Source organism: Littorina saxatilis, linkage group LG2 (assembly GCF_037325665.1).
Source record: "Littorina saxatilis isolate snail1 linkage group LG2, US_GU_Lsax_2.0, whole genome shotgun sequence".
NCBI classification, from domain to species: Eukaryota; Metazoa; Mollusca; class Gastropoda; order Littorinimorpha; family Littorinidae; genus Littorina; species Littorina saxatilis.
Genome location: NC_090246.1, coordinates 20000600 through 20013550, shown reverse-complemented (window position 1 = coordinate 20013550; position 12951 = coordinate 20000600). Strand labels below are relative to the sequence as shown.

Sequence of the window (12951 nt, the reverse complement as noted above, 5' to 3'; positions counted from 1 at the left end):
TATCGAGGATTCAGGCTGTTGCTGGGTCGTTATTTGTTTGGTTGCTGGGTGTTTATCGAAAAATAACTAGCTCTACAAGTTTACAGAGGTAAAGAAGCAGAGGGGGGAATAAAATCTCGTTCATAATTCATTTATGATCAACTCTCTCAACATAGCAAAGTTCGACAACCACTGGATATTGGTCAGCTTGACCTTGCCCTCGGACACAGGCGTCCTCATAATTATCTGTATCAGTGAAGTCACGATTTCGATGATAATAATTATCATAGTTTGAACATTCCTGTGCCTTGTCTCAGTTTCGATCCACACTTAAAGATCATCGATGTAACAGATGGACAGACAGAGGGCGTGAATTCGAGGCATGACTCGGGCCGAAAGGATGACGGGTTTGAGAATAATGTAAATGGTGAAAAACAAGAAAGGTAAAGCCTGCCCTTAACTGGGCGAAGTTGACTACGCGAAATATACTTCGCGAAGCTGGCCGTACGAAGCTTTAGCACTGAGTTTTCGGTAAAAAGACTTTGCGAAGTATTCGCGAAGTCGACTTCGGGCTCAATTAAAAACCGCCTTAAGTATTTAGAACGTTAAAGTTTTGACAAAACAAGACATCCCCAAGTACATCGACCCAATGGTCTTTATTGTGTACACAGAAAAAATAATTACGAGACAAATAAAATAAATGACAGATACTAATCTGAATATGTTTTGATATGATAAGGGTTAATAACCGAGGGAGCAGGGGTGAGGTAGACTGGGTGGGCTTGGTAGGTGGACGGGTGGAAGCGAGATAGGTTTTCTGGACAACCTACACTAATTAGACTCATAGCTTAAATTTTCAAAATGTTGACCAAAATGATGCAAGTCTAAGAATGATGCACTGAATTATAAACAAGGTTCATTCTGATGTGCTATTTCATATTTTGGGCTTGATGGACTATGTGAAACCTTTCTGGACAGAGTCAAAGAACACGGATAAACTCCTAATTCTTACAATGTTTTGTGTGAAGTTCCCACGGAAAATGCCCAGCCTGTGTTAATTTCATTGAGCACATCGAATGTGATAACATCGTGGGCGTGAGAAAAAAAAGGGGGATGGGGTGGGGGGTGGGGGGGGGGGGGCCCTGACCAGCATTGCCCGAGGAACGTAACGTTGGGCCAACACAGGAACGTAAAAAACGGTAACCAAGCAGACACACACTGGAATAAACACACCGACCGAAAACAATTCTCCTTTCGCATCTAAACAAGGGCTAGAGAAAACGACCAAAATAAAGAGAGTGGTAAAAAAAAAGGTACAGGGATAAGCACCAGAGAAGCTTAACTATTGGCAAGAGCCAAAGAGAAGACCAAACAAGCTCTAACACCAAGAATGGAAGAAATGCGCTTCCCGTTGGAGCCATGGTTTGAGACTTTGTGTGATGGGCTAAGCAAGTGGAAGTAAAATCAAGGGTGCTTCCAAGGGCTACCAAAACCAGCATCAGAAGGAACAATTGCTGGAATGTCCTTGATGTGGGCGCAAAACTTTGACCACGCTGAGCAGATTAAGGCCGACTACTGTTAGGGGTTGTTGGATGTAGCCAAAGAGGCAGAAGAGAAATAAAAGACAAGGGAGACAGAGAGAGAGAGAGAGAGACAGAGAGAGAGAGAGAGAGAGAGAGAGAGAGAGAGAGAGAGCTGATGCTGTTGCTGTTGCTGTGATGGGTTTTATTCTGCATTAATTCCTAAACTTGTGTGATAAAATATTCTGTATTATCCCAGGTGCTTCTAAAGGACCTTACCAGATACCATTTGCAGCCAGCCAACTAACCAGAGTGCTACCAGCTGAAAGAAAATTGCCGCAGACAGTTCTTTATGACACGTGCTGAAAAGCGGAGCAATGGGTACTCCTAAAGAGATATCGCCAAGTTCAGGTGAGGAAGACAGCTGGTACAACTGAAAGCTTGGCAAAGGTCAGGAACTTGTCGCATGTTTTGCGACTCAGCAGGCGGAGTTTACAAAAAAATGCGACAGTTGATTTCGCAACAACCTGCGACAGTTGATTTGGCGACAAACTTTTCTCCGCCCCTATTTCACTCGAGGTTGGTGACTGCGCGCGACAAGCTATCAGTTCTGGGGTCAGGCAAAGACTTTGTGCACAGCCGTGGCTTGGCACCAACGACACTATTAAGGTGCAACACTTCCACATTGAAACAAACTAGGTCCGCAAAACGGAGCACGAACAACCAAAAAAACCCAAAAAACACAAAACCAAAAGCCCCAAGAGGCAAAAGAAAAAAGTACAAAGCCAGATCCGAAAACATTCAAAAATGCGCCGTGTATGAGCACCACACTTTGACAGTGCAACGAAGAGGGGTCAACCTCCTTCAATCTTCACAGCAATAGCAACGAACAACATGACACAGAGTCAGATCAAGAAGACACTGAAAAAACCCCGATTCATGACTGCAACGAAGAGCTACAGCTAGCTTGCTCTCTCTACTATAATGGCCTTACGAATGGCCTAGTGGCCAAGCCGAGCAGCGAAAAGAAGGGATGAGAGCCCCAAAGTCTGTTTGCCAGAGTTTGAACCCCGGGCGCCGAACAAACCCCCGACACCCTCTCAGCAAACGTGGCTCCGTTTGGGCAGCAAGCCGCCGCCACTCGCTTGTCGCTGGCTTTCCTCTACTTCCTCCCCTTTTCACTCTCAGTCCCCCTCTTTCTATCTTGTTTCTATTGAGACACATCGCACATCGTGCATACAGGCTTTTGGACATTTGGCTGACACACTGACTGATGTGGGGTGGTTAGTTTCGATTGTGGACATCCACTCGACATGAACATCTCTTAGTGACGTTTGCTGTCAGTTTTGTAACATCAGCAACTGCATCAAGGACGATGATGAAAGCTGCAGCAGCTGCAACAACAGCAACAATCTGGGCCAAAACTTTGCCCACTCCTTTTTCTGTTGGTGAAAGAGGGTTCAATTTGTGCATGCCCTTGCTTAATTGAACCTTATTTAACCAACAGCTTACGTAACTACATGCACACCTGGACGTTAAAAATTGACTTCAGGTCGCGTTAAAGTTTACGTTGTCATCTGAAAAATGGTGTCCTTTCCCTCCGTCCATTCTCTCTCTGTCTATCTCTTAGTTTAGGCCTGTATTTGACCTTCTTCTTCTTCTTCTTCTTCCGCGTTCCAGAATTGTCTGGTTAAGTGTGAGCTCGTTTGCCCATTTGGGTTCCCCACACTATACTCTGAGAGCATAGTCAGCTTCACTCCGCTTTCGTTGAGTAGGCATGCTGGGTATTTTCGTGTTTCCACAACCCACCGAACTCTGAAGTGGATTACAGGATCTTTTCCGTGCGCACTTGGTCTTGTGCTTGCGTGTACACACGATTTGACGTTCGAAATGTTTGCAATGGCACGACTCTGTATGTCCGTTATCACTGCCAAAATATTTTATTTACAGAAGTAGGATGATGTGGGATGAACAGAGCAGTGCCATTGTTGATATGCATTGCAAAGACCCAAAGAATAAAGAATGTGGACATACATAAAGCTTAAGATGCTTGCCAGTTCATTTTTATATTTAGTCAAGTTTTGACTAAATATTTTAACATCGAGGGGGAATCGAAACGAGGGTATGGTGTATGTGCGTGTGTCTGTGTGTGTGTCTGTGTGTGTGTCTGTGTGTGTGTGTAGAGCGATTCAGACTAAACTACTGGACCGATCTTTATGAAATTTGACATGAGAGTTCCTGGGTATGAAATCCCCGAACGTTTTTTTCATTTTTTTGATAAATGTCTTTGATGACGTCATATCCGGCTTTTCGTGAAAGTTGAGGCGGCACTGTCACGCCCTCATTTTTCAACCAAATTGGTTGAAATTTTGGTCAAGTAATCTTCGACGAAGCCCGGGGTTCGGTATTGCATTTCAGCTTGGTGGCTTAAAAATTAATTTATGACTTTGGTCATTAAAAATCGGAAAATTGTAAAAAAAAATAAAAATTTATAAAACGATCCAAATTTACGTTTATCTTATTCTCCATCATTTGCTGATTCCAAAAACATATAAATATGTTATATTCGGATTAAAAACAAGCTCTGAAAATTAAATATATAAAAATTATTATCAAAATTTTTTTTTCGAAATCAATTTAAAAACACTTTCATCTTATTCCTTGTCGGTTCCTGATTCCAAAAACATATAGATATGATATGTTTGGATTAAAAACACGCTCAGAAAGTTAAAACAAAGAGAGGTACAGAAAAGCGTGCTATCCTTCTTAGCGCAACTACTACCCCGCTCTTCTTGTCAATTTCACTGCCTTTGCCATGAGCGGTGGACTGACGATGCTACGAGTATACGGTCTTGCTGAAAAAGGGCAGCTACTTGACTAAATATTGTATTTTCGCCTTACGCGACTTGTTATTTTATTTACATTTAATGTGTTTACACTTATTGAATCAACACACCGCTGTCTCAATATCATTTGACCAGGTTATTGCATTGTGCCTTTTTCTCCTGTCAATATATTGTATACAATATGGCGCTCACGTAATTTAACCTAAACACAATTTTCAGCAAAAAATGATATTGTAAAAAAACTTTTTTTAACAAAACGTCATTCGGGAATTATTCTCTCTCTCTCTCGCTCTCTCTCTCTGTCTCTGTCTCTCTCTCTCTCTCTCTCTCTCTCTCTCTCTCTGTCTCTCTCTCTGTCTGTCTCTCTGTCTCTCTCTCTGTCTGTCTGTCTGTCTGTCTCTCTGTCTGTCTGTCTGTCTGTCTCTCTCTCTTTCTTAGTCTCTCTCTCTCTCTCTCTCTCTCTCTCGCTCTCTCTCTCTCTGTCTGTCTCTCTCTCTCTCTCTCTCTCTCTCTCTCTCTCTCTCTCTCTCTCTATATATATATATATATATATCTCGGTCTCTGTCTGTCTGTCTGTCTGTCTGTCTGTCTGTCTGTCTCTCTCTCTCTCTCTCTCTCTCTCTCTCTCTCTCTCCATGGAAGGCATCTCATGCCTTTCTTTCAACTGCCCTTTCTTCACTGTTATCCGAGCCGCTCTCAATGATTTGTTGCGAGTCAGAAACAGGGTTCCGTACATAGTTCTGGCCGCGCTCTTGCCTGTGCATATTGTTTGTCCGTTTGCCTGTTTGTCTCCCTCCCCCCCTCCCTCCCTCATTTCCTTTTCTTTTGAAAACTGAGACCTGTGCTGAACGGATTTGCGGGCAGCCTAGAACTTTCTTCATGTAAAGCTCCCCCTGAAATATGAAATAGGCAGACAGGCATAGAGACACAAAAAGACAAAAACAGACAGACAGACAGACAGACAGACAGACACCCACACACAACCCCCCCCCCCCCCCCCACACACACACATTCCCCCACCCTCATCCCCCTCCCCCCCACACACAACTTTCCTTTCTCTCTACCTTGTTCCAATTTTTTTTTTTACATCTTGTTTAAAGCAATGCAAATCCGTCTTATCAAGAAAAACGATCACGAGGGAAGAGAGAGGCCCTGATCAAACAGTGACATAAATACGAAAACAATGGGCCGCTGGCCGCTTCAGCCAAGGGGCTCTGAATCATTGTAGGGTAAACGGACCCCGCTTTCCTATTCGGTAACGGCTTTAACACAAAAAAAAAGACAACGGCAAACACGTATTGTTTTTTTTATTAACACTAAATAAAAAAAACAAGGGCAAAAAAGTAAGGGTTGAAGCAGCCTGCAATGCGACTGAGGTTAAAAAATAACAAACAAAAACCGGCAAACACTTAAAAACTGGAGGTGTTTGATTAAGTGTTGGGATCCATCGAACCTAGCTAGGTTTTTGTGTCTTTGGTGTTGACATTTTACGCAAAAAAAACACCCCCCCCCCCAAAAAAAAAAAAAAAAAACCCACCCAAAACAACAACCAAAAAATCATGATCAAACAGACAGACAGGCAGGAAGAGAGATGCAGACACAGACGGACGCACGCACGCACGCACGCACGCACGCTCGCACGCACGCACACAGACACACTCACATACACACACACACACACAAACACACGCACACACGCACACACACACACACACACACACACACACACACACACACACCACCACCACCCCACACACAAACATACACACACACACACACACACACACACACATACACACACACACAAACATGCACGCACGACCAGACCAATTCACATAGCAAAATATGCCCATGTTTATGTTGTGTGTTCTCTGTCTCAGTTTTTTTAATGTAAAACAAAAAAGGGTTGGAAGTTACGCTGAAAAAAAATCGTTACTTCTACAAAACCGAGTCAATTTCAGTGCTCATAAATCAAAAGACATTATGTAAACGCCAATAGGCTATAAACTATTTAGGGCTAGAGTTTTGGACGTGGCAGGTATCCAGTGCAGAATATTGACCACGAAACGAGCCAACAAATACAATAACAAACACCCTAGCATTAAACCACCACCTTGTAGTAAATCTGAATTTCCTTGTTTTAAATTGAAAATGTCGTTCACGTACTAATGTGAACGTTGGAGCCGACTAGAACGATACATTTCACTGCCTGAGGTGTAAGCTTTAACAATGCACACCCCTCGCTCGCACACCTACAAAAATGTACCCTTTTCTCCGTGATGAAATAATTTGGCGAAATCATTAAAATGTTGAGAAAAGCGAGCGTGGTTTTTGCTGTTTACTTAATCGTGTCAGCGAAAACATTCCTCCTTTCAACAGTTACCGTAAAAAAAACCCACACACACCAAAAAACAGATACCGGTAGCTTCTCGACTTCACTTGACATATCTTTTTCTTTCCTCCAATGTCTGTTTATTAGCTTCCCGGTTACCTTAAAAGAACTCCATTGATAAAAACAAGCAAGCATTTTATTTAATAAGGTGTTATAGTTATGACTGCCAGTCTAAAATAAGAAACTATATAAAATCGATTTTAGACACGACAAAACTATACACATAAAAGCGAAGACTGCTCTGCGTCGTGTGCAAAAACGATGCATTAAAAACTGATGCAAGTACAAACGAACGTACACATAGACAAACAGACGAAACGAATCAAGGAGCGAACAAATGAGCAACCAACCAATCAACCGAACCACCATCCAAACCAACGACAACCCTCCATCCAATCCAACATTCATAAATCCACGATTCAAACTCACCCTCCATCCAATCCAACAGTCACAAATGCACCATTCAAACTCACCCTCCATCCAATCCAACAGTCACAAATGCACCATTCAAACTCACCCTCCATCCAATCCAACAGTCACAAATGCACGATTCAAACTCACCCTCCATCCAAGCCAACGGTCACAAATGCACCATTCAAACTCACCCTCCATCCAATCCAACAGTCACAAAATGCACAATTCGACTCATCCTCCATCCAATCCAACAGTCACAAATGCACCATTCAAACTCACCCTCCATCCAATCCAACATTCACAAAATGCACCATTCAAACTCACCCTCCATCCAATCCAACAGTCACAAAATGCACCATTCAAACTCACTCTCCATCCAATCCAACATTCACAAAATGCACCATTCAAACTCACCCTCCATTCAATCCAACATTCACAAATGCACCATTCAAACTCACCCTCCATCCAATCCAACAGTCACAAAATGCACCATTCGACTCACCCTCCATCCAATCCAACAGTCACAAATGCACCATTCAAACTCACCCTCCATCCAATCCAACAGTCACAAATGCACCATTCAAACTCACCCTCCATCCAATCCAACAGTCACAAATGCACCATTCAAACTCACCCTCCATCCAATCCAACGGTCACAAATGCACCATTCAAACTCACCCTCCATCCAATCCAACATTCACAAAATGCACCATTCAAACTCACCCTCCATCCAATCCAACAGTCACAAATGCACCATTCGACTCACCCTCCATCCAATCCAACAGTCACAAAATGCACCATTCAAACTCACCCTCCATCCAATCCAACAGTCACAAATGCACCATTCAAACTCACCCTCCATCCAATCCAACAGTCACAAATGCACCATTCAAACTCACCCTCCATCCAATCCAACAGTCACAAATGCACCATTCGACTCACCCTCGTCCAATGATGAGCCTGAGGCCATCCAGGTGATTATTGTGGGCAGCCCAGATGACGGCGGTCATGCCATCCTCGTCCCCCGTGTTGAGGTCCTTCTTGGTGGCGTCCTTCAACACGTCCAGGTAACCGTCCTTGGCCGCGTTGATGTAACGGTCCACCATCGCGCGATTTCCGTAACTCATCTTGAAGGTTCTTTGGGGTTTACGCCCTCACTTATACACACAAATGTAAAAGAAGGTATAGAACGTTTGAGAGGTTCGTGTGGAATCTCCAGTCAAAAGCTACTGAAGTTCTGACGATCTGCAGATTTGTCAAACTGCTTTAGAAGGAATGATTGCGCGAGCACTCCCAAAAGACGGAAGACGTTCTGATGATACAGATTCGATGTACAGCTTTAACGAAGCCCTGATTTTGAGAGTACCATAGTTTCTAAGACCATATAGGTCCAAGTACTTTTCATTTCATTCGAGTCCTGGGACGCAAAAGGCTGACGTTTGCAAACGTCTGTTATCTGTGTACTTGTTGACGTTAGTTCATTTTACTGAGAAGCATGGAGACCTTCGTGGAACGACGGTAGTTTGTTAATCACGAATCGTTAAACAATAGCACAAGCTTCATCTTCCTCTGTGTTTGTGACAGTAATCCCTCGGTTCGCGGCTGTCTGTTGGAATGCTATGATGTTGTCAGGCACCTAACTCCTCTGTCAGCTTTCCCAGCTGATGCACCTCGCACGACTGTAAAGGGATGAAATAAACGTCAATACATAACCGCAAATTACAGATTAGGAAGAAGACCGAGCGCTAGCACAGTCTAAACAAGATAATTATACTACAAGACTACACACATTGTACGCACTTATCCCTCTACTCGGTCATGCACATACCAAAACTCAACTGCTTGCTATGACGAGTTGGCTTTTTTTAATTAATAATTTCTTAGAAGGCCACTTGTGGCTTTAACAATTCCATTTTACAATTCATACACAAATCCAACTGTTGACAGAGAACCCCCAGGCTGTACATATTTGGTATGTGACCAAGTGGAGGGATGGTCTTATCGCGTGTGGAAGGGGCCCAAGGACTGTTATGCCGGGGTGGAAGTAGAGATAAGCGCCTACTTCCCAAGAAATGCTCCATATGGCTTCGTGTCTCCAAACACCTCTGACAGTCAAATCCAGCTCCTGGCCTTCACGTGGCGGGCCCTGTCTTCGACTAACAGGAGAAGGGATGCAGGCGGGTCACTGGCGCCTTAAAACCAGCTGCTTCGGGCAGATGGGGCTCGTTAACCTTGGATGGTCGCTCATCTAGGAGAAGGACAACTCCGATTTCAAAACCCGCACTGCCTTGTGTGCGCCTTGGGAAAGGCAAAGGCTACGAGAAGGAAAACTTCGACGTCAAACCCGGGTAGAGTGGACTCGACAGCCCAGCAAGGCAGCTACTCTTGGGGAGGAGGCAACCCTGAGTAAGAACCTCAACCACCGAAGACGGAAGACAGCAGCCAACTTGGCGTGGGGAGAAAATCGGCTGTCTACGCTTCCACGATAATAGCATCGAACGCAGAAGAAGAAGAATCGCGTGTGGAAGCTTGGCCCGATCTGAGATGATGAGACAAACTGTTACGGAAAAGGGATGTTGGTAAAGACAAGGGTAGGTCATGGGTATTATGCCTTTAAGAAGGCCCTCCTTAGGAAGATCAATAATAACAAACAAACATCAGAAGGAATGCAGGATCTCTACAACCAGACACTCAAAACACCCACAGGCATGTAATCTGTCACGAGTAAATCCACCCCAAAACCACCCTTAAGTTCGCCACAGGCACAGGCGCAGGTGTTAGCGGCCCAGTTCTATCACCAGGTAGATGGGTGCGGCTCATTTCCCATATAGGTTTCACTCCTGTCCAAATCCAGGATGACATTCAAGACCTACCCCCTTGCTTTGACCAGCATCACTCGGACAGACATTAACTTCACTGCACGTGCTACCGTCAAAACACACACTCCTTTAAATCTATAACGTCACTTCACCATTCTTCACTGTATGCGGCTTGCAACCCATGTGTTTCAATCCTGTCCGAGTCTTGGATGACACTCAAGACCTCTACCACCTTGCCTTGACCAACATCACTCAGACATGCACACTTGATTGCACGTGTCACTTTGAAAGCACACTTCTGTAACTAAACTTCACTTCACTATACTTCACTTTTGGACCACCTTGAAAAATACAGTACATTGGGTGCGGTTCGTAACCCATGTGTCTCAGTTCTGTCATAACCCGGCATAATACCCATGACATACCCTTGTCTTTACCAACATCACCTGGACACTCCGACACAGCTATACTTTACTGCATGTACCCTTACAAAACACTCCTATAACTCTATAACTTCTCTTCGCTGCACTTCACTGTATGCACCACCTTGGAAAATACGGTACAGTGGGTGCGGCTCGCAGCCCATGTGTCTCAGTTCAGTCCTATGATACCCAAGACCTACCCTTGTGCTTTCCAATATCACCTGGACACAGCTACACTTTACTGCATGTTCCATTAAAAACACTCCTATAACTCTATACCTTCACTTCATTTCACTATTCTTCACTGTATGCACCACCTTGGAAAATATGGTACAGTGGGTGCGGCTTTGCAACCCATGTGCCCCAGTTCTGTCCTATGATACACAAGACCTACCCTTGTCTTTAGAACATCACGTGGACAGACAGAGTTATACTTTACTGTATGTACCACCCTCGAAAACACACCCCTTTAACTCTTTAAAACTGAAGACACAATGGTATGCACCACCTTCCACAAACACACCCGTTTAACTCTATCCCGATCTCTAAAGTCACGATTACGAAACCCGTCAGTCTTCCAAGGAAAGACAGGGTATGTATTTCTTCGTGACCTTAAAAAGGTTCGTACAGAAGCTACTACATGTACTACAGTAGAACACCCCCCCCCCTTTTGAGACCCCCCCCCAATTTAAGACTTTCACCATTTTAAGACCTTGCTGTTTCAGATTTTCTGTTCATAACCTCTGTAAATCTACCTCCATTTTAAGACTCCCTCCTTTTTAAGACCTGATTTTGTCGAATGTCTTGAGGTCTTAAAAGGGGGGTTCCATTGTACAATAAAACACCTCTTATCAGCCCTGTTGTCCAATGAGACAGTAGGCCTCTTCTGAAGTGAACGGCTGCCGTTATCGCTAAGTTCTTCAGGATTCATAGCTGCATCGAGGTCATCTAAAAATGTCCTTATGAGAATACTAAATATTAGGTTTGCCCAGTGCACAGTAAGCCTACATGTCACGGGACTCTTCAAGAGAAAGCTTTCTGCTTATTTGTTTGTTTGTTTGTTTGTTTGTTTAACGCCCAGCCGACCACGAAGGGCCATATCAGGGCGGTGCTGCTTTGACATTTAACGTGCGCCACACACTGACAAGACAGAAGTCGCAGCACAGGCTTCGTGTCTCACCCAGTCACATTATTCTGACACCGGACCAACCAGTCCTAGCACTAACCCCATAATGCCAGACGCCAGGCGGACTTTCTGCTTATAAGAATTGCCAAACGGCTTATTGGAAGATACGATACCAAACAAAATAGTTCACGATAATACAAAATGACCACACGTTAAAAACACAACAACGTGAAAAGACTAGAAGAGATAAGGTTTGTACCGGGAAACAGGCAAAACTTATCCAAGCAGCATAAACATTACTAAACAGTTCATGATATTAAACAAGCCGTTGCGTGAAGGTTTACTTACATAAAATGTTGCAACAGCTTGTATTTGTTACAGAGACACACAGTCGATGAAACGAATATTTGTTGTAACTTAGACGAACTACTATGAAACCAATGGCCTAAATTTGATGTGCAAATCGCTCACCTCACAAAAGACAATCAGGAGTCACTATTACGTCAACACACTGGTCACAAGCTGTGTCCACTGCTCTTCGCTGACCACACAGAACAACACGCACCTCATTATACTTCACTGGACCTCTTAAATCGGTCTTTGTGGTCGAGGGTCCAGAACGGCCATGGTGAAAACTGACCACATCAGAAGGGCACGCTGGACATTGAGCAATACCATCCAGAAACACAATCATCCCAAAACACGAAATCCCTGTTGTTTTTGAAGTCCCCAAAACAACACTAGATCGCTCGAGACGAAACAGTCCTCTGTTCAACTTAGAAGTCACAGTCACAAACCGATATATTCCCGAACAGGGCAATCTTCACAGTCGATTCAGCGAACACACACAAACTTTGAAACCGCTGAGAAACCTCGGTCCATTGAGGCCGAGAAACGGTTATACCGTACACTGTATCCTCCGGTAAAACAAAAGGTAGATGCTACGTTGGATAGCGATCAAGGAGAAGGGAGAGAATGACAGAGGGAGATCGCACAGTTTTTGAGTAGAAGGCCTATAGTGAGTGGTAGAAGAGACGGATAGAGGGAGAAGTATCTGGGCCAGGTAATAGAACGGTGTGCGTGTGGCTGGCTAGCGTGAGATATCGACGTCTCCGATCGCACCGTGTGTGTCGCGTGGAGGCAGAAAAACAGAGAGAGAGAGAGAGAGAGAGAGGGAGGGAGGGAAAAGAGAGAGTGGAGGCTTGATCGAGCAGTGGTAATGGTGAATGAAATCTTTCTTTAATTGTTTATATTCAATTGATCGACTACTTGCTAGACTAAAGTGTTGGTGTTGGTGTTTGTGACTGTGTACGTGGTGGTGGAGACAGAGAGTGAGAGAGAGATGGGGGATGGGGAGAGAAAAAGAGAAGGAGAGAGAAAGAGAGAGAAAGAGAGAGAGAGAGAGAGAGAGAGGGGGAGGAGTAGAGAGAGGG

At 44.1% G+C, this 12951-nt stretch overlaps 1 protein-coding gene across 1 annotated transcript in view; it reads right to left on the bottom strand.

Annotated features, from left to right (window-relative positions):
• Nucleotides 1-12581, bottom strand: part of LOC138958428 (pre-mRNA splicing regulator USH1G-like) — a 50964-nt gene extending 38383 nt beyond the window's left edge. Inside the window, exons 1-2 of the mRNA XM_070329571.1 lie at nt 11990-12581; nt 8094-8830 (exon numbers count right to left, since the gene is read on the bottom strand). Of these exons, the coding sequence (XP_070185672.1) occupies nt 8094-8278 (185 nt within the window). The 5' untranslated portion in view covers nt 8279-8830; nt 11990-12581. The remainder of the gene's footprint in view (nt 1-8093; nt 8831-11989) is intronic.
• Nucleotides 12582-12951: the final 370 nt, after the last annotated feature.